This window comes from Aythya fuligula, chromosome 17, assembly GCF_009819795.1.
Source record: "Aythya fuligula isolate bAytFul2 chromosome 17, bAytFul2.pri, whole genome shotgun sequence".
Taxonomy (NCBI): Eukaryota; Metazoa; Chordata; class Aves; order Anseriformes; family Anatidae; genus Aythya; species Aythya fuligula.
Window position 1 is genome coordinate 1,610,506 of NC_045575.1, and position 22,245 is coordinate 1,632,750.

Sequence of the window (22,245 nt, forward strand, 5' to 3'; positions counted from 1 at the left end):
ACTTTACTGTGTTGACTTCAGGCCATTTCTCTAATTTGCCAAATGAATTTTACATTTTAACCATGCCAGAAGCCTTTCAGTCCTTTTCCTGGCATATCTTTCCTCTTGATTTTTTTCCTGCAGGCCTTTCCCTAGGAAGGATTCTTCTGTAAGTGCAGGCCTAAGCACAGGTCAATTTTCTCTTCCGATTGAAGGAAAAGGTCTACAGGGATGAATATTCCAGGTAGATAAGTGTGATTTTTTACGTAGTGATCACATTCTGAGCCTGAGGGGCACACACTGGGAACCCCCATTACGGGACCCGTCCCCGAGCATCTTCAGCAGCTCAATGACCATGTGGGGGCTTCTCTGCCGAGCCCCTCACCAACAGGACAGTTTTGCAGCCCACCTGCCTGTGCCGGGAGCTCGGGGAAGACCCTCCACAGCCCTCCGGGAGCAGCAGCCCACAGGGAAGCCACCTCCACGGTGCCCACCTCATTTTCAGGGGCAAGCATTGCCCGCAGCAGCACGGCACGGCACGAGGAGGGAGTCGCTGCTGCCTGCCGCCTCTACCCACCGTGCTGTGCCGTTCCAAGCCGTGCCACGCCGTGCTGTGCTGTTCTGAGCCGTGCCACGCCGTGCCACGCCGTGCTATTCCCAACCGTGCCGTGCCGTGGCCAGCCGCTCGGTGCGGGCTGCCGGAGCTGTCCAGCCGCCCGCGCCTGCCTGCCCGCAGCTCCAGCCATCCCCGCCATGCGAGAGCGATGAGAGCAGCTCCTCCAGACGCAGCCCGGCAATGGAGGATGATTTATTCCAGCTGAGACAGCTGCCGTAAGTAGCACCGGTAGGGGAGCGGGGATGCGCGGGGTTTCTGCTCAACGGGCTGCGGGGATGGTGTGCATCCTGGGGATTTTGCAGGGAATTATTTCGGGGAAGTGTCTTAGGCCCCGGGAAGCAGGCCATTTTCCTTGTGTAGCTGCCTGGGTTCAGCATCCTGGGGCACGCAGGCAGGGGTTGGTTTGTTATATAAATTCACTCCATTTTAATCCTTGCACGAACTTGATGGCTGGTAGAAATAAGGAGGGGTGGAATAAAACCCTGCAAGTGCCAGAAGATTTTCTGAGAGGAAACATTGCTATTGCATTTGCAAGGTGGATTGCATCTGTAAATAACGTTGTGCTAGGGAAGGCATCTTCCTCGGCTTCCTGCTTCGTGCAGTGAACTGATTGCAGATTGCAACCTTTTTTTTTGCAAAGCTGTGTGTGCAGTGAGTATCATTAATACTTGCTAACTGTGTGTTTCAGGGAAGCAAACACTGCTGCACAGGGAAAATGCTGTTGTTTATGACAAACTCCTTGCTGTTGGGATGTGGTTGTTAGATCTGTGCAAGAAGGTGATAAAAGCGCTGCTGCCTTTTAACAGCAGGATTTCCTTTCCTTTTCATGAGTTCAAAATGCTTTCTTTCAAAATAAGTGCATTTCTCCTAATGCTCCATTATCGTGTGGTTTGAAACACATTCCTGTTTGTAAACCATTGAGTCTGCACGGCAGGGAATGAATGTTTAAAGTTGATTTTAAATATTAATGAGCTCGTGTCAATGACAGAACAAACTGTCCCATAACATTTCTAATAAGTTGGGAAAATGGACTTGAACTGGTATTTTCAAATACTGAGTTCAGTTGCATTCAGATTGTAAGTAAAAAGAATGAGACATGATTTCATTAGGCCATTTTTCCCATTTTTTTTTCTTTTTAAACAAAGCTCAGAAAAATGTTGTAAAGTACTTTTCAATGTAGGTATAATTAGATTTATTCCATACTGTAAGATCTTGCAAACAAATGCCTCTCACTGAGATGTCTCAGCTGTGAAAAAATTAGGAAGTACGGAACAGTGAATGTCTCTGTGTGTTTTTCTTCGTTTGTGTCAGTTTGCTTCATAGGTTCTTAAGTGAAAACCATTTTCTTTTATTTGCTGTGATGAGGAAGGTGGCCAGGGAGCTCTCTACTCAGATTGCCACTGAAGTATTTACGATTTTTAGATCAGTCACTGTACCTTTGTACAGCATCTGGAACCATCGTCTCCGAAATGGCCAGTTCTGAAAGTCTACTTGAACAAATATTACACAGTATGAAACAGTAACACAGGGATTTTGTGGTTTTGTGATTGGGTACTTTATGGTCAGAAAGGCTTTTATTAGTGTAAAAAGTTTTGCTTGTGGCTTGCTGGAGCACTGAATAGTTGCCAGTATTGATGGTATGAATGAGATTCAGTCATAATCCCCTGGAGTAATGGCACTTCAGACCTCCTGAAATCTGGAGAAAACGCGTCCGTATGCTTCAATGGGCTTTGCATCAGGCTTTGGGACAACCAAAATTATAGTAAATAAATAAAGTAGCTAAGAGCAGATACAAATAAAAGTCGCAGCATTCTCTGTGACTGTGAAATGGAGACAGGAGGGTGGTGGGAAAGCTGCCAGCTATTTGACCAAATAGTCCTTCAAGACTAACCAAACACAGCTTCAACCTGGAAAAGACCCAGCGAAGTTTTAATCCTCATTTCTGTATTCTCAGGGTGGTCAAGTTTCGCCGCACTGGGGAAAGTGCAAGGTCAGAAGAGGATGCCATTTCAGGAGAACATGAAATTCAGATTGAGGGTGTTCGGACAGAGCTAGAGGCTGTCGAGCTAGAGGATGGAGCTGCAGTGCCAAAAGAATTTGCCAACCCAACTGATGGTGAGCACGTTTCTTGTTTTCCTTCACGGAAAAAAAGTGTGGCCTCCTCACATCAGCCAGGATGAATACACTGGGTTTAGAGAAGCTAAGGATCCCCCGATCATAAAAGGAAACAATAACGGGTAAATTAGGTTGTACCTGAAAATGATGATTTAGAAACATTGTCCTCTGAGGGTTTCTTTATGTGTTTGATTCTATATTACCAGTACTAGACCCTTTTAAGGAGCTGTATATCCAGTTGTCATGACTGATTTCAGATAGGCAGCTTGCTAAAGTTTCCTTTAAAATTGATTGGTACTCTGAAATCGTCTCCAAGTTTACTGGAACAGTTACACGTGGCTCAACTGAGCGGGAAACCTCTGTGGTGTCCCTGTCTGCCACTTGCCTAGAGGACAAGAGGGACAGAATAAATTTCCATCCCAGCCTCTGCTTTCTGCCTAGGAAAAATGTGCTGACTGCCCTGAAGGTAACACCACTTTAGAAGGCATGAGAAGTGCTGGTTTAGTCTTAGCACAAGACATACTCAAATTTTCTAGGATGGCTATTTTCCCAGAGTCTTATTTATTAACATATTGGTGCAATAGGAAGCCAGAATAGCATGGAGTGAGTTGGATGAGTTTCTTGAAAGACTCAGTGCATCAATGCAAGTCTGCAGATATATGTAGCATATTTCAGTTGGCACACTACCCAAAAAAGTGCAAGCGATGCAGCCTGCCAGTACAGTGAACTTCAGTGCCAACACATCAAATGCCTGGGTTGCAGTCACAGACTCAGGTCCTGTGACATCTCTGCTTTATCAGTTGGGTTTTGTTTGATTTCCTTTTGGTTTGTGTTTGGTCTTTTGTTTTGTGAGGATGTCCAACTCTTAGCTAGACAAAGCTTTCCTATGGCAAATGTACTTTATTAGCTGCTGGAAGTGTTAAGTCCTTGAAACTTAAACTGATTAAAACAACTTGAAGATCAAAATTTGGTTGTATTTTTCATTTTGCATTTGAGCAAAGGAATTTGATATATCTTAGCCTCTTCAGATAGCACAAAATAATGAGGTCATGGCAATGTGGGAAACAACCATCAGCATTTGTAACAAAACTGTTTTAACATTTAGATGTCTTGGGAAAATTCTTCATTCAAATAATTACAGTTTGACTATCAATTCAACAAAATATTCTTCTGCACTTTCCATCTCTTGTATAGTATTATATATACTTACATATATCTTGTATATATATTATATATGCTTATATATATATTTTATAGTATTATATATACTTCTCAGCAGAGAAAGTTGCAAGTGAGTGGCTGGTGGAGTCACTCTTGGTAGTAGTAAGCTGAAAATATACCGAAGTCATTGGTGCTACACTGATTTACTTCTACGTGAATAAAATATTTTATGAATATTTAAGATTGTCTTGGCTTTAGCACAATTCCTGAAAACCATAGAGATTTTCCTGGGTAAGATTTGTATAAAAGCTAGGTAGCTCTGCTATTTATTTTAAACCTAAGCAGATTACCCAATTAATAAGTAATTGCATTGACAGAAAATGCTGTCTCAAGGGATGTGTCTTACTAGGAAAGGAATACACTTCTGCACTAGAATTGTTTTCCTTCTAGATACTTTCATGGTGGAAGATGCGGTGGAAGCCATTGGATTTGGAAAGTTCCAGTGGAAGCTCTCTATCATTACTGGATTGGCATGGGCAAGTAATTTTTATGAAGGTCAATTGCATGATCACTAGTTAGAGTATCTAAGTGATTTCAAATTCTGTAGCCATTCTCTGTAGAAGAAAAAATCTCTAAACAGATAGTTGTGCAATGAAGAGTGTTACCTAAAATTCTAAAATCACAGCTGGACTCAAACTTGTTATATAGAGGTAATGAGTGGCTGGTTGGTCTCGCTGTTGCTGAAGTTGTTATAAGTCAGGGTTTGAAAAATCATTTTGGTTCTCTACTTCAAATACTTGTTTCAAATGAAAAGTGTGCTAGGCTATTCCTACAGAGACAGATCTCAGTCTTCAGTCAGTGATTTTACCACATTTCATCCCATTAGCTACATTCTCTGCTTCCTATATTAGTCAACATTATTATTCTTGTAATCTCTGTTTCAGGTGAACAGCGAGGCAGTACTCGTAGTTTTAACTTTGGTATCAAGAACAGGAAGACAGGCTTTGTTTTCACTTGTCTGCTATTTCTGAAGTGGTATTTGTTATATTTACTGTGGTATATTTAGGGTAGTAATACCTGGAGCCTGTATTTACTAGCTATCATCTACATGTAAGATTGCAGTCTGCCGTGGTTCAGATCCTAAGTCAGTAGTGGAATTTGTACATCCACTGTATCTTGCAAACATAACTGTTTTATTTCACCTGCAGAGTGGAAATCGCATGAGCAGAACCAAAGTTAATTTCAAGGTGATGGATTATGAACTGCTATGTCAATCGAATTTTCAGTCAGTTATTTGATTTTCTTTCTTTTTTTACCTTTCTAGATGGCAGATGCTATGGAAATGATGATTTTAAGTATCCTAGCTCCTCAGCTTCATTGTGAGTGGCGATTACCAAGCTGGCAGGTTGCATTGCTCACATCGGTAGGAAAAATAACTGACAGCTCCTGTATTCTGTAAGGTTTTTCCACTCATTGTTCAGATATTATGCTTTAGATCTCAAAGTTGACTCTGTTCATCACCCTTGGAAGTTGTGTTTGGATTAAAAGAAATCGGATTCTTTATTAAAACCAGAGCTTGAAGAAGAAACTTAGGGGGAACTGAGGAAAATTTGCAAGTTTCAAAGTTTCATGTGATCTCTAGGAAAATTTATGAAGTGACTCAGATTCATCCTAAAATTCAAACCATTTAACTAATAAAAAAAAAAAAAAAAAAAAAAAAAAAAAAGATAAATTTTGGCCATCTTTCCTGAAAATTCTTTTCACTGTATGTCGTTTCCCTTGTACATGGCCAGACTGGGAGCCATCAGGGAAAGAGCAAGCAGTCACTTTTCAAGGTGGGTCATCCAGTGATCTTTGCAAGCAAAGCTCTTATAATACCACCTCCAAGAATGGGGCTATGATGTTGGAAACATGTAATGCCTTGGAGATAAGAAAACTGGTTTGGGGAACCTTCCCTCAGCGTATGCCTCTGTTGTGTTGCGTGTACTTTAACTCCTGCAACATTCTTTTTCCTGTAGATTTGATACCATTTGTGGTTTTGTGTAAATTGGTCAAAATATTCAGTAAATTTAAATAAGTTAAAATCATGGGGGGCCTTTAATTGTGAAGCTGTGTTTTCTTTGCTGTCATACAGAAATTTTCACTTGTCTTGTTGTTAAGGGGAAGATTTTTTTTCTATTTTTTTTTCATAGGTGGTTTTTGTGGGAATGATGTCCAGTTCCACCCTCTGGGGAAACATTTCAGATCAGTATGGGAGGAAAACAGTAAGTCTTCAGCTCTTACTGAAATATATTCAAGTATTGCTGCAGTGTGAGTGTTCTAGTGCATGATGTTCACAAATGTCATAGCCCACATGTACGAAGAATTAAGCACAATTAAGCAGAGCCAGAAGTGACCTCCCATGAAATAAAAGGACAGAAGTTTGGAGAGGAAAGCAGAAAATGAGAAGTGAGAAAAATAAAGGCTGATGTAACAGCCTGACTGTGTTACAAACTGAAGTATGTTCTTTTTTGTTGTTGTGAAAGCCTCTGTGAAATTTTGTGTGCCATACAGCAAATCATTTAAATGGATTCTTTGTACAAATAGAGGAACTTTGTGCTCTGTTTGTGAATGGGCACATATATGCATCAATTACATCAGGTAACTTGTTGTGGTACCACCTGTGCCACCTTTCTCCAGTCGTTAGGAAACCTTTAGCTATTGGGCTTACAGAAATAGCATTGGCACTTTCTGGGTTTGAAGCTCTAGTTTGCATTTTGTTAATCTGTGTAACAGCAGAGACTTTTCCTTTTGCTTGTTTGTTAAATACAGGGGCTAAAGATCAGTGTGCTATGGACACTCTATTATGGGATCCTCAGTGGTTTTGCACCGGTGTACAGCTGGATCTTGGTGCTGAGGGGCCTGGTGGGCTTTGGCATTGGAGGAGTGCCTCAGTCGTAAGTAAATATTCACAAGTTCAAATTTCTCTTTTCTATCTTCTTTGGTTTATGTTTTTAAAAATGCTTGTATCAAATCGAAGACATTCCACAGTTTCACTGTCCCAAGCTCATTTTTCTTTTAGTATTTGCAACTAATATATTTAACCCTGAGAAGGCTTTGAAGATATCTAACACATCACTGAAGCGAATCAGATTTACAAAGACTTCCATGTGAATGAGCTGGGTACTTAAAAGTAATATGTTGTGTGCCCTGAGACCTGTTAAGCATCTCTCATTCCCTCAGGTAAACTGTGGTGAAAATGAGAGACCCAGGTAGCCCTCCTAGAAGTGGATAAAACACAACAGACAGTGTTTGGTAGCTGTGCCCAAACACTGCATTGCCAGATTGTATTGGGGAAGTCAGTAAGGGATGATGTGGACTTGTTGCAATACACTAGGAGTTAGAATGAAGGGGTAGAACAAAGCCCTGACTACTGTTGTTTTTTTAAAAGAACTCCAGATTATCGTTCAATCATAGCCTGATCTTTTGGTTCTGAACCTGAACTGGAATTCCAAACTCACATCATCCAAACCTGGACCAGTTGAGGTATTTTAATGGCTCAGACACATTTCTAACACAAAAGTAGCATCAGGATATTTCTCTATTACTTCTTTCCATTCACTTAAGAGGAGGATTTCTAAATTTTCCACTTTAAATAAATAAACCTGCTCTTGGCTTTTAATTATAAATGGAAAGGGATGAGTATATCCATTCCCTCTCCGTGTAGTCTTTTATCCTTATTAATAATTGATATTTTGCCCCATGGAGGTGCTATTTCGGAGTAGTCAGAGCCTAAGTTTGATTGATGGCTCATAGACTTCTTCACAAGGCAGGTCAATATCCTGTCTTTTCTACTGCCATTCCCAGATAAAAGATTCAGAGCTGAGATGGAGCATCATAGTATTATTAATTTTCTTTTTCTGCTCACATGACCTCTTTTAGAAGCTGCACAAAAGCATAATGGGTGTGTAAAAAAGGAAAGTTCTTAGCCTGCCGTGTATCAACCAGCAGTGAGGCAGTTTCTGCCATGCAGTTCCAACTGAGCACAACTGGAATGAAGCAGGAGAACAACAAAGACAAAGTGTCAGAGTTAATAATGCCTTGTACTGCAAACACGTATTAGTGTTGTTCCACAGAGCCTCGGTGGAATGGCTGCAGCTCAGCTAATGACATTTTACAGAGGGGTGGATAAAACACAAAGGCAACATGACTTAATGAGAGACAAAGAAGAGATGGTTACAGAACTCAGAGTGGATTCCATTGCTGCCGAGCCTTTTTCTTGCTCTTACTATAATAGTGATACCTTTGACAAAGAGAATAAATATATAAGTAACGGGAGAAATAACTCCTATCTAATATTAAGTAGGCTGTATAACTTTGGAAGTGAGTAGCTGAATTTCAGTGGAATGACGTAGGCATCTTTATCATTGTATAGTTGTATTCTACAATGGATATGAGAGAGAATTTTTGTGAAAGGTGCTATTAAAAAGAATGCATCCAGCAGTAATAAATTACCTCCTCTTGGAATCTTCTGTGAGATATTATGTAACCCTGAGTATGATCATTCACTTTTCCAGCTTCTAGTCTTGCAAAGATGTGTTGTATTCTCTAAAGAGAATGGTTCTTTATAGCATTATTTTTTCTCTGATTCCTGCTGTGATATATGGGGAACTGCTCTACATTTCATGATGTGATTCTTCTTCCTTTTCCTCTTAATTACTGATTTAATAGCGTACTTTGATGAACCAAATTCTGGGAAGTTAGAGATCAATCCACCATTTCTCAAGTGAGAAGGAATTTTGCCACAAGCATTAAAGAAAGCCTAAGGAGTTTACAGGCAGGAACAGGATGAGTCAGTGGAATGCAAATAGAGTAGGAGCAAAGTACTACAAGTCTTTCCAGACTGAAGGGGACAAGAGAGCCTCAGCTGGCTGCTGGCCCTGGGGTTCCATCCTCAGCAAATACTCATACAGAAGCTGTACCATTACTTCTTGGCACAGTTATGAAACAACTCTGCAAAGTTAGACGATTTCTTTTTGAATTCCCATGATAAAAAAATGCAAATTATTTACCAGTGTTATATGTTAAGTATTGTTATTATTGTATACCAGTAACACAATCAGATCTAGAAAGTATTTACCTCTTAGAAAATTGAAACTTGGCAGAGTAGGCCAATGTGAAATTCACTGAGCCAGTTGTAAAGCCCTGAAGAAATACTTTACCTAGCAGGCATCTGTGTTGACTGCTGATGGACCACATTGAAAAATACAGGCATCATGCCTGTCCCAGCCCAAAGCAATGGTAGGAAAACATGCTCCAAGAACCGCTACATTTAGCCAACAACTATAGTGTCACAAAGTCACATGAACAGAGCAAATCCTTCTTTTTTGCAATGATGAACTAAAAGAGATTGTTTTCTTGTAGCACGTGGAGTCTGAACACTGTCCAGTTTTGAAGGCCAGGAAGGGGTTTCTGTTACCATTGTGTATTTGGGGATTTTAGTAAAAGACAAGTGTATTGCCTGAACATCTCTCAAAGTGCTAACATAACATTTTTCTCAATGTTCACTCTTTACAGGGTAACCTTATATGCTGAATTCCTTCCAATGAAAGCCAGAGCAAAATGCATTTTATTAATAGAGGTGAGCAGTGTAGCTATATGTACTGGTCTGTAGGGGGACAAATTCTGCTGTTGCTTACATCCATTCAGTTAGTGTGGAACTGAGGTTAACCTCATACACTAGATCTAGTTCAGGTCTGAAAGCAGCATACTGCATTTTTGTATGGGTTTGCTGGTCTGCCTTTTTGCAAATGAACATGCATCCAGTGCTGCATAAGTTATTGTTGTGCTCCGAGATAACATGAGCTGGCTCGTGAAGATCCAGATTAGGAGGGTTTGCATTTGTGCTCCTCAGTATCATGAGGATATGTGCCTGAAATCTCCTTTTCGCATATTTCTGAGGTGAATACTCACATGGAGTGAGCTAAGACAAGCCTGCATCCTGTTCTCCAGCACTAAAGACTAGTGGTCCCAGAACCAGTGCCAAGCACCCAGCACTTCTAAGGGTAGCATGAAGGAAGCCCTTTGGGTATGACCTAATGCCATGGTGAAATTAATCTACAGCTCACTACTGGATAACAGAGAACTGACTGTTCAGTAAATTGAGAGCTAAATTCAGCTCTCCAGACTCACTCCAAATATATCAAAGTCACAGAGAGCAGAATTTTGCCTTATAAATACTTTAAGGCAATATTTGCAGCCCTTGAACGGATGGTTGAAGGGTGCCAGTGCTGAGCAGAGAACAGTACCGTTACTTGTCTGCATCAGTCCATTCGGAAGGAGTATCCTCATGAAAAATACTAAATCCAAACAGCTTCTCAAATACAAAATCAGTTTTCTAAGGTAACTGCTGGTTAATCCTACTTTCAGTTGATTAATCTTCTGGAAACAGAGTTCAGTAGGTAAATGACGCCTTTCTGTGTCACTTTTGTTCTGCCACAGTTTGGCTACCTCAGAGCAACCCTGAGTTAGAAATACATTCTGAGCATTAAATAGTGAGCTAACAGGAAAAGGAAACTAGTCCTTGTGCCGATTCATAATCCAAAGGAGAATAACCGTGCACAGCTAAGATATGCAAGACGATGCCAGCTCCATTACTTGCCAGGAAGCTATCAATTCCTTCTTTCATTTGCAGGACAAACTCTGTGGCTTTGGTAGCTTGGTTTTGTAAAGGAAAACAAATACCATAAATCTCATAGTGATAGGAGGGAATAATACCCAGAGACAGATGTTAGTAGTTATTTTGCTTAAGAAGCACAATGTGATGAGTCCTTTCATGATGAGAAGCTACCTACAGTTAATCATGAGTGTTTAAAGAAAGTCAATGCTAGGTTTTCAGAACTGAGCTTCTGCAACATGTAAACAAATCCCCTTAAATGTCTGGGTTTCTGTTGAATACAGTGGTGCATATTTGAAATGTCTCTGGCATTTCTCTCTCCAGCTGTCCCATGAGAGCACATTTTAGAATGCTACAAAGAATGCCTTAATAACATTCTCATTCTCATTTCTGACCGTTTCTTTTCCCTTTGGCAGGTCTTTTGGGCTATTGGGACCGTGTTTGAAGTCCTCCTGGCAGTGTTGGTGATGCCCACTCTTGGATGGCGGTGGCTTCTCATTCTTTCTGCCCTTCCACTTTTGCTCTTTGCTGTCCTATGTTTTGTAGGTATTTTTCTAAAGATGTGTACCCTGATTGAAGGGTATTGTGACAGCTTTTGGGCTTTGAGTTGATGTATTTGTGAAACATCTGAAATAATGACAAAAATTCCATTGTTTCAGCAGAGTACTAGTAACAACAGTGCAGTGAGAACTGTGTTTATGTGACTGTAATTGCTAGAGGACAATGGTGGGCTGGAACTTATGAAGCCAAATCAGGCTTGGCAATCTCTTTCCAATTTAATGACTTTGTTTCAAGTCATTTCAATGGAATCAACATTTTATTAAAATCTGTTGCTGTTTCCCTGACTGCTCTTTAGATTCTTAAATTATTTTACCAAAAATCATAACTTCTGTAATTAATGTCCATCCAAAAAACTGACCCAAGCCAGGGGTAAAATCTGCATAGTGCAGGTTCTTAAATAAGGGTGTATTTAAGTTAAACCTGAGCTTCAGTGTGCTATTAGGTAATATGTCTGCCATTCATTCAGTCTTCTCAAACATGTATATCCTTGTCAGGTTGTTCAGCAGCTCTTATTATTCCTTAGTCGCTGTCATTGTTTTTCAGGAATACCTCCAAACAGTTATACAAGTGCTAACATGCACTGTTTTTAAAAGGAGCTTAAAAATGCAAATTTTGTAATGCCTAGAGCATCTTGTTATCTGCCCTGGATGCTCTGCCTTTCCCACTGAGAAAATGTAATGCCAAGATCCTGCAAAAATGTCTAATATTTCTCAAGAATGAAAATGAGGCAACAGAAGGGAAAGATTTAGGCTGGAGTTCTGACTTTATGGTGAAAGTGCTGTTTTGCAGTTTCTTAAAGCCTAATAAGGAACTTGACCTTTGACACAAAGATGTTTTTCTGATTTGTTAAAGATTGGTTCTGTGATCCCTTCTTATGTTAGTAGTCTGCTGGAGTCACGGAGATTTCCCACTGTAAACCCACAGAGAAAGTCCCCAGTTTGTGTACTGCTGTGTTTTTGACATCTTTGTGCATGTGATGTGCTTTGCTCTGCTAGTGGCTGCCAGAAAGTGCCAGGTATGATGTATTATCTGGAAATCAAGAAAAAGCAATTGCCACTTTAAAGCGGATAGCAACAGAAAATGGAGCTCCGATGCCCTTGGGAAAATTAATTATTTCCAGACAGGTAGGTACAGGTAACAGACACCTTAATAATGTGGGATGTAGTGAAACTGTACTACAGTCATGTGCATTTTTATAAGCAAATAATCAATGCTAAATTTAATTTTGATGTCTCAACCACTAATTAAGAATGAGAGATGATCACGTATGTCTATTCCACAGTGAGGAAGACTTAGCCTTTACTAACTACATTTTTATTTACATGAAAATCCCAAAAGTCAAAAGGACCTTCAAAATGTTATTTCGTCTCTCTTTAAGACCCTTCTGTTAAGGAAGATCAGATCTCATGACTGTAGGAGAGCTCAGATCAAAATTCCCAGACCTAAACTCATGAGGCAAGGTGGAATTGGACCCTTTAGCTGTAGCTCATTTTGAATCTAATCCTGGTTTTGTGGAGTTGGAAAGCTACAAGCTCCTATTCAGTCCTAACGCATGGAATAATTCAAGTTGTTACTTCTGAACTGTATTATATTACTGTGTGAATTGCACTGGATTTCTTTTCTCTTTAGTTTTATATGGCCAACTTTTCAGCACTCCTGTCAACATACAAAGTGGCTCTGCACTTACAGAACAAAGAGCAGGCTTTTATAGGAAAAGAAAGTTACAAGAAAAGAAAGTTAGCCAGCAATCAGGGACAGCAGAGGGAGACCCATAGGTTTGAACAACAGCAAAATTGTAGAACTAGGCAGGAGCATGTTGGTAATGATCTTGCTAATTGGAAATACAGGTTTGATTTTCTGTGGTCTGCATCAGTGACGACTGGAGATCCTGTGCCTTTCACAAATGCTTGGTTCAGTTAGGGTAATTTTGATGGGCTGTGCGAGTTTTTGATGGTCTGCAAGTTTTGGAAGATTCTGTTTTCAGGGTGGGGTGGGAAAGCACTTTTCCTTAACCACAAGTTTATGTGCTGAGCCTGCCTGTCTGTCTGTCTAAGAAACACTCAGTTTAAAAGGGGTCTGCTTGCCGGAGGGCTGCGTATAGTTCCGTGGGACCTCACCCTAGATCAGAAGCCCTGATGGGCTGTGCTAATTTACCAGAGCTGACTGTGGGCCACATGAATCATGTGTCAGCTGAGGATTGGCAAAGTTCTGCTCTACCTCTTTCCAGCCTCTCCTTGTTCAGATAGATTCTCACCTTCCTTGTGAAGCAGTAGCATGCCCTGTGCATGAACTGTTTTGATAATGGTGTGTTCCCAAAGAATTCCACTTAGCAGAGGATTCCAGCTTCAGTGTGGCTCCTCCAACCTGAAAAACCCCAAGCTGAAATTGAACACTTGTCCTGAGCTGTAGTACATCATACTTTGTGTTATGTTATCCCTTGCTACCATACGTCCTCTAGTCCAGGACCAGTGAGTACCACGATTGTCTGACTTTCATTTATTTTCAACAGGAAGACCGAGGAAAAATGAGGGACCTTTTTACACCACATTTTAGATGGACCACGTTGTTACTCTGGTTTATATGGTAAGAGAAAATATAAATGGCTCAGTGCCAGCACAATTCTAAATGGCTTTTGATGGAGGTATTTTATAGTATCACTAAAATACAACAGCTTCCTCCTCCTCCTCAAAATAAATAAATAAATAAATAAATAAATAAATTACAAATCAATACTTTTATTTATTTATTAAACCACCCAGTCACTAGCATTCTAGATCTAATTGCCCTTTCATTTTCTAAATGCTGATAGGAAATAGCTTTGAGGTTGTACTTAGCAGAAGTCCTCACACAATGAGTTCAGTTTTGATTTGTGTTGTTTGCTATAGGTTTGGTCAGCTGAGACTTCCTCTCTTATTTTCTTCCTTGCAGGTTTTCCAATGCTTTTTCATATTATGGATTAGTTTTATTAACTACAGAGTTCTTCCAAGCAGGTGACGTCTGCAGCAGTGAGTACTAGTCCATCTCTTCTTTTTAAATATGCCCTGCAAAGCAATGGAATGTCTTTTATTGGCTCACTTTCTGCTGATAGTTTGAAAAGGACTGTGGATGCCAGTCTGAATTTTAAGGCATCAAAACTTCAGTTCCAGCTGTATCTTCTGGGCAGAATATACCTGCTGTTCAGCAGGGTTTCTTCCATACTTCTATCAGTTTCAGCAGTAAGAATTGTTAGGACATAGCAGGAGTAAAGGAAGATGAGCGGAGAAGAGATTACTTAAATTATGTTCTTTTTTTTTTTTTTTCTCCCACAGTTTCCAGTAGAAGGAAAGAAGTTAAAGCAAAGTGCAGCCTGAGCTGTGAGTATCTGACAGAGGAAGACTACACTGATCTGCTCTGGACAACTCTGTCAGAATTCCCTGGTAAGTGGCGATAAGAAGCATCAGTTCTTCACTGCCAACATGAGTGGAATGGACTCAGGTACAGCAATGCAATGGGCTCTTCTGTCTGGCCTAATATCAGTGTATTTTCAGCTTGGACAGTTTAATATATGCATTACACACAGTAGCTGTAGCTCTCTTCACTGTCCATGTGATCTCTGCAGATAAAATCACTAGTAATTGCTTTGTGAAGCTATAGTGGCCTGTCTCATTGTGGATTCTATCCAAGCAACACATTATGCATTCAGAGGAAGAGTAACAATTAAATCAAAGGGGCAGGATTGCTTGAACTTTTATCCATAAATGACTATCCAGAACTATTTTAAAGGGATCGTGGGTATAGTCAATCAATGGCGGACTTGCTTCCTAAAGCTCTGTGTCCAGCATTAGTCATGATTTTTAGTCAGTTTCTAATGAATTTCAATGAACAGCTTGACACAGGACAACCAAGATAGTATATGAGAGCCACTGTTTCTTCACATGTAGAAGATGATCTCTCAGTATTAATCTGTTTGAAGTAATACAGTGAGGCAGTGGTCAGGATATGTTCAGTATTCTATATTGTAGTTTCAGGGACTCAAAGAGAAGCCATTTAATAGGTGAAAAGTTGTACTTCTGTGACTGGCAAATACAGAGTCCCTACCTAATGGGAAGGCTGTCCTGTATAACAGTCATTCTGAGAAGGATATAAGTGTACAGCGGAGAGAATACAGTATGTACTCTTGGACTCATGCTGTAGCTGACCAGACTCATTTGATCTTAAGACACAATAAAGTAGGAGTAAGAAATAATAAGGGGGTATCTCTGAATGACAAAGGCAACACTGATGCTTGCATAATCCTCACACTTGCTGTACCTCTGCTTTGAAAAAGATCTGGAAAAGTTGCAGAAGAGAATATTTGAGATTGGGAGACTTACAGAGCTTGATCCATTTCTTTTATTAAAGAGCAGGTGAGAAGTAATTTGATGGCAGCATGTAAATAACTTAATGGGAAGAAAATATTAGGTTCTAAAGAGCCTTAAATCTAGCAGGAGAAAGATTAGTAGGGGACAGTGGTTGGAAGTTGAATGAAATATATTCCAGTTAGACATGAGTCAGGCATTTTCAGAGCTCAGGTTGGTAACCACTGCAAGAACCAGTGTTTAGCAGATGTCAGAGTTGATTGCTTGCTCCTACATCAGGTTGTGTCCCCTGAATGTGCAGGCACGTGGGTGCTTGGACCTCTGGGGCTGTGAACATGGCACAAAACCACCTGAGACATGGAGCTTCTGCTCTGCATGTAGTACCAGTGACTGGGACAGTCTGCTCTACTCCCCTGCCTGATGCCTCTGCCAGCAAAGTATTATAAAAAGAGAACAATTTTTCAAATCTCAGTAACAGCCTATGTTAAAAGCTAGCTGATGCAACCTCCACCTGAGCTCTGTTCCCAACAGTCAACTTGTCTCCTTCTGCAGGTGTGTTAGTAACACTGTGGATTATTGATCGGATAGGCCGCAAGAAAACCATGGCCCTGTCCTTTTTTGTCTTCTCGTTTTGCAGTCTTTTGCTGTTCCTCTGTGTTGGAAGGTAAGTAAAACACAATGAAAAAGTGGTACTGATTCATCCACGTTCTCTCTTGATTGTAGCAGAAGTGGAGGTTTGAAAATCTGTGAGTTGGTCGTGCTCAACTGGAAAAAATTAAGGGTGATCTTAGGTTTTCTCACAAGGGTTTGATAGAAAATTAAAAGAAGTGGGAGATGAGAAATACTTCACTGTGATTTTACAGACAGAACAATCCAAAGGGGAAATTAAGACATCATGTCTGAGTAGGAGGTAGCCATTGGACAGTTTTAAAATCAGATCTGATGTCACTGAGAGTCTGCCTCTGACTGCATCAAGCCTCAGTGCCACATGCATGCAACAACGTCTGTTTCTTGGGGCTGAAGAATAAGGAAACAAAAATGTAGCTGGAGGAGAGCTGTATGAATTTAAACCTTTTCAGGCACTGTAAGAAGCGTTACAGTACAGAAAATGTGTAATGAGAAACCTTACAAAGCTGCAAATACTCAGTTGGTATGGAAAAGGAAAGCTGCAGTCTGATTTCCTTCTCGTCTCTGCCTTTTTTCCTTAGCACCATTCATAACATGGGATATATTTTTCTTATTTAGATAAGCTTAGGCATTGGCTGTTTATTTCAATAGTCTGCAGCTGTCATTTAGAATGAATACACTTAGAAAACTGATGTGATTGTGGGAATGCACATTGTTTGGCATCATTATTATATTAAAGGTCCAGAAAAAATAAAAGGGGTTCATTAAAAAACAAAAAGAATTGCTCTAACAAATTTAGCATTTTTTTATTGCACTTGCCTCCAAGTTAAACAAACAGATTGTACAGAACAATCCCAAACACTGCTCTCCTTTTTATTCTCGCAGAAATGTTCTTACTGTGCTGCTCTTCATTGCAAGAGCTTTTATTTCAGGAGGATTTCAGGCTGCTTATGTTTACACTCCTGAGGTAAGGAGGTTGATTTTGTAATGAGAATATTTAAGGGGAGTGAGAACATGGTGGGAAAGTCATTTTTATGACCTCTTCACAACGGACCTAACCCCAGATACGAGTTCACGATCTTGTTGTCGTTGTCTAACAGAACGTGCTCTAGTGCCACTTATTAATTTCCATTGATTGAGGAGACAGAAGGAAGAGCAGAGAGCTGCCCACTTGGGTTAACAGCTTAATGCTTTGTTCACAGGTTTATCCAACAGCCACGCGTGCTTTGGGGCTGGGAACGTGCAGCGGAATGGCCAGAGTGGGAGCCCTCATAACCCCGTTCATTGCACAGGTAAATTCCCTCCTCCCGAGGCTGATAGCAGAGGAAGGTGATGGAGAAGCTGCCTCTCTGCTGCAAGGGCTGTACCAAGGGCAGTCTGTGCATGATGGATTGAAGGAGAGTTGTTGCTCATTTCCTGAGGAGAGTTCAGGCTCACCTCTGATTTTACCTCTTACTCCAGAGGTCATATGTTGGGGAATAAATAACCAAGGAGCAGGCTGCTGCATGGATGTAAGGGTGGTTTGTGAAAAACATTGCAAAAGATAGGTCTTAAATAGGGGGAAGAGCACAAACCAGATCAAGAGAGCTCTCGCTGCCCTTCCAACCATATTCCCTGTGCTGGAGAGCACTATAATGGGTTAAATTGCCACAGCACTAAAATTCATCCTACTACATTAGGATTTGCACTTCTTTCTGTGATAAGGCTCAGGGGTACTATTTCGTACTTTCTGCCTTTTTTCTGCAGGTGATGTTGGAATCTTCAGTCTATTTAACGCTGGTGGTTTACAGTGGATGTTGCCTGCTGGCCGCTGTGGCTTCCTGCTTCTTGCCCATTGAAACAAAAGGCCGTAGACTGCAGGAGTCCAGCCACAGAGAATGGGGACAGGAGATGGTTGGGAGAGGATCTCATTCCCCGGGAGTCACCAGGTCAAACTCTGGATCACAGGAATGATGGGACACGAAATCCTGAGGGAAGAATGGATGATCTGATCGAGATATGTTTCACAAAAGTCCAAGCCTGAAGCGTAGAAAGCAGACCATACTGTCACTGCCAATGTCATGTGTCAAACTGCAGGAACTTTTGGGTTGAGCCCAAGCAAATTGCATCTCTACTGCTCCTTGCTCACACTCATGAAAACTTTGCTTCCGTATTGAGAGGCATTTGATCCCGACGTCATTTGAAATTTAGCAGGAAGGGTTTTTCTTAAGTTTCTTGTGCTTGCATGGTCAGCTACTCAGCTTAAAATGTCCCGTGTCAAGCAAATAGCTAACTGAATGCCACTCAGTATAAGCTGTAATTAAAATAATGTACTCTCGATGCCTAAAATCAAAAGATTTATATTTATTGTGTACCTGGCATAGCACACGGTGGATTCCATACACTACAGGATAGGTTTTATGAATTAGATGCCTGCCTTGCACTTTTTAGCCATTGACAACAACAAAATGAGGTAACAGCAAACCAACCAATGCTTTCTAGTTCCCTTGCTTACGGGTTCTGCTCCTTGAGAATTAACAGGCACTGTGAGACTGCTTGGAATCTATTTCCTGAATGTTTCTGCCTCCCGAGGCAGGTAGTTTCAGTTGGTGAGGATTGGTATTTGTTGCAGAGATGGAACCTCATATGAAAAATGTAAATCTTGATGGTTTGGAGCAGAAATTGACTTTTCTAACGTTGCCAGAAACACTGAGCACTCTGTTTGTTGCCTGGTGAAGACTGCTTCGGCTGTACTGGTGTCTCTGTGTGTGTGGAGATGCACGCTGTGTTTTTCTGCATGGGTCCAGGTCTGTTTCTGCTCAATTTGCCTAAGTATGTTCCCGCAGTGGTGTAGCCAGGCCCTTCGATCAAGATGCCTCCGTCGGAACAGCTGCGTGTAGCGTTTTGGACGGAGCCACTTTCAAGTGGTTCCCAACAGAAGCTGGTCTCCTGACAGCTGGACTGAACTTCTCGAGAGCTGCAGATTGTACACCGACTGCAACGTCAAGCTGGTGACAAAGGAATGTATCTGGCATCATGTCATAAACATACAAAAATCCTGGGAAGAGCCAAACCGCGATCTTCCTTGGAAGAGGAGCTGCACTCCTTCAGACGTAGCTAGCCTGCGGAGGTCGGTGACCCTGGAGAATGTAAAAGTTCAGGTGGGGATACGTTTGTCTTCTTTGTCTGAAATCTGTCACTATGCAGGGAGTTAGGTTTCAGAGTCTGTGGACATGCAGCGAGGAAATACGTAAGGAAACTGAGACCTGCCCTAGCCACGTCTCAGTTTATTTTACGGATTCCAGACTGTGGAACACACAACCAAATGTGAGATGGACTAGATGCTAATCACTAGGCTGTGGGAAAGCAATACATTTTTGTAATACGTGTGGTCAGTTGTCTCACATAAGCATAGGTAAGTGTGCAACAAATTTTGCACAATAGGCTATTTTAAATATTCTGGGAACCAGGCCCCTTTTCTCTGGGGCAACAACAGGTCACTGAGTCCGTGTTTGGGTGCAATACAAATGAACACAGTTGGGGTTCACCTTTCACTTAGGGATTTGCAGCACTGTAGTGTGGTATAATGCTCTAAGACATGTTAGGCTGAATGTTTTTAGCACTGAAGGAAAATCAGAAGTGGATAATTCCTTAAAGAAGCAGAGGAAACTCAGACTAATAAAAAAAAAGGCCAAAGAGATTGTGGATATTCTGTGTTTGCGTATCTTCTGCTGAGAAAGGTTAAAGTTTGACAAGGCACCAGAGCGTCTGTCCACTCATTTACCACTGGATGATGGTGACTGCAGTGAGAGACTCCAGAAGCAGTTGGTGTGAGGGGGCAAACTTTCCTTCTCACAGCTGTGAAAATGCAGCTTGGCTTTTGGGGGTCCCGCTGTGGCTGTGGCTGAGGACGTAGAACCACCCTGTCCGCCCCCCGTTGCTCTGTGTCGGTTCAGTTCGCTTTGTCTCTGCTGTGTCTGCGTCCCCTGTTCTCAGCCTCCAGCAACCTCACGTTCCAGTCAGTCCTCAGCAAACAGACGGGGCTCTCACGGAGCTGACAACCAGCGCGAGGAATTTGTTTTCACCTCCTTTTGTCAGGCAGTGGTTGGGAATTTTCCCAATGTGAAACTGGGGCAGCTCAGCGCTGCCTCCGAGCAGAGACACCCCGACTGGTTGCCCACTCGGGCACACCCAGAGGCTTGTGTCTCTTCTCACCACGCATTTGTGCAGTTAGTTATGTTTACAGCATGGTGTACCCCAAAAACTGGAGGGCCCCAGGGGGAATTCAGCTGGGTGCGAGCCCCCGTCAGAGGTCAGGGTGGATACAAAGTGCAATCCGTGGCCTGGAGGAACAGCGCCTTACAGCCGAGCTGTTGTGTCTGTCTGTCTGTTACTGGAGGCCTTGGGGTTCAGATTCTGCTTTTCCAGTGTTAATGTTCACACAGCGCTTCATTTTTTCTCAGTCAATATTCAACAGCTTTAAAAGACTGCATTGCCATGGCCTTCAAAATATGCCGTTGGAGAGTTTTAGGGAAGAATATCTATCTAATAAACTCGCACACGTGCATACTTCAAATAACATTTTTCCCAGGTACCAATTTATTGGTAATGCAAAGCCTTTTGATGCTGTTGAGTAGCTCACTTTTAACCTGTGACATTTACAGTATTAAAAAAAATATATATATATATATTGAAGGCATTTTTGCTTTTCACTTTTAACAAATTCTGCATTGAGAATGTATATAATGGTACGAGTGCCAAGACTGGTCCTGCTGGGACAGCTTCACGTTCTGGGTCTTTGTTTAAAGACGGAGATGCCTCCAGCATGCTCCAAAGCTCGGTGAGGTCTGTGAGAGTCTCCACGGACATTCACAGGCTTTGGGTGAGCTGAGCAGAGAGCACAGGCAGGAGCCCACCACAGCTGACATCAGTAGGAGCCTATTGCACACGTAGGAAACCGAGGTTCAGGTTCTGCAGGTGCTTGAATATTAATAATGGGAGGACACTTTAGATAGTTCACCGAAAAATGGAAAACCATTTGGCTTGATACACAATAGCCTATAAACGATCACAAGTCATATTTTGTTAATATGGCAACACCATTGATGTATATAATAAGCTTCCAAAGATTGTTTTACACACCGTCGAGTATTTTTCACTGATGCAGGAATTCATAGAGCTAGTTCATTTAAAAAAAAAAGATAAAGTGAGATAATTTTGGATTAAAATTGAGAGCAAACAGAATTGTGGGATTCGGAGTTTTGCTAACTGTCCAATATCTTCATGTGCAAAGCTGTTGTGGGAAAATACTTCTCCAAGTGTGCTTTGATGGAATGATTCAGTATTCCTAAATGCTTGCTGAAAGAACATTGAATGTTTTCTTGTGTTTGAATGTACAGTTTCTAAGCTGGATACATTTTAATGTTTAAAAACTTTGTGTATATCAGGCTTGTTGTAAAATACTCCTTTTGTTCCTATGTTCCCGATGCGACATTGGATAGTTTAATTCCACACTCGATATTTTATGTTAAACAAATAAATAGTTTTTTCAGTAAAATTGCTGCTGGCTCTTCCATGGGACTTTTACAGAGGGTAAGTAGCTCCGCTGGGCTGTTTGGTCTTGGAGTTCAGCTCTTTGAGCTCTGGGGACTCAGCCGGATGCCCAAGGGCTCAGAGCTCTGCAGACCTGGCTACATCTGCGTGTTTTGTGCCTTTGGACCTGGAGAAAAGCCACAGGAGTCCTGTCTGCCTTGTACGTAACCTCACAGATTACTACAGCTAAATAATTGAAAAATTATCTGACAATCTTTAGTTACCTCTTGGATTTCATTTAATTTGGGCAATAAAAGCCCGGCAGCTTTGCTCCTTGCCTGGGGGCTGTTCTGGCACTGTCGGGCACGCAGGGAGGTGGCTGCGCGTGTCTGGACTTTGGGGCAGGGAGGGTCCTTTCTGCTTATTAACTTTTTAATGTAAGCTTTTATTTTACCTATCTCGTTGTTATAAAATCTAATTAAGCGCACGGCCCCGTGTTCCCCTGCCCTTTAAGTGATGTTCTTGTTTTGAAGTCCGGCAATTTACAAACAGGAGGTTGCTCACCTCTGAGTCAAAACGACGATCTGCACGTACTTTGGATGCTAATTCGGCGTGCTCCCGTCCCGGCGTGCAGCAATCTCCCCTCTCACAGCTCACACAGCCACCGACGGTCCTTTGGGATG

At 41.5% G+C, this 22,245-nt stretch overlaps 1 protein-coding gene across 1 annotated transcript; it reads left to right on the top strand.

Moving 5' to 3' along the window:
• Nucleotides 1-583: 583 nt before the first annotated feature.
• Nucleotides 584-21,600, top strand: SVOP (SV2 related protein). The gene is made up of 16 exons (XM_032198933.1): nt 584-810; nt 2,550-2,710; nt 4,322-4,407; nt 5,196-5,294; nt 6,064-6,135; nt 6,683-6,807; nt 9,428-9,491; nt 10,943-11,068; nt 12,083-12,211; nt 13,597-13,670; nt 14,016-14,092; nt 14,396-14,503; nt 15,977-16,088; nt 16,937-17,018; nt 17,254-17,343; nt 17,798-21,600. The coding sequence occupies exons 1-16, from the start codon at nt 776-778 to the stop codon at nt 18,002-18,004; spliced, it is 1,647 nt and encodes a 548-aa protein (XP_032054824.1). The 5' UTR covers nt 584-775; the 3' UTR covers nt 18,005-21,600.
• Nucleotides 21,601-22,245: the final 645 nt, after the last annotated feature.

What these genes read in the sequence shown, in the direction of transcription:
- SVOP (XM_032198933.1), top strand. Translation starts at nt 776, where the DNA reads ATGGAGGATGATTTATTCCAGCTGAGACAGCTGCC. An exon ending in ATTGGAGGAGTGCCTCAGTC is followed by an intron (nt 6,808 to 9,427) that starts GTAAGTAAATAT and finishes CACTCTTTACAG; the next exon opens with GGTAACCTTATATGCTGAAT. An exon ending in AATTAATTATTTCCAGACAG is followed by an intron (nt 12,212 to 13,596) that starts GTAGGTACAGGT and finishes TATTTTCAACAG; the next exon opens with GAAGACCGAGGAAAAATGAG.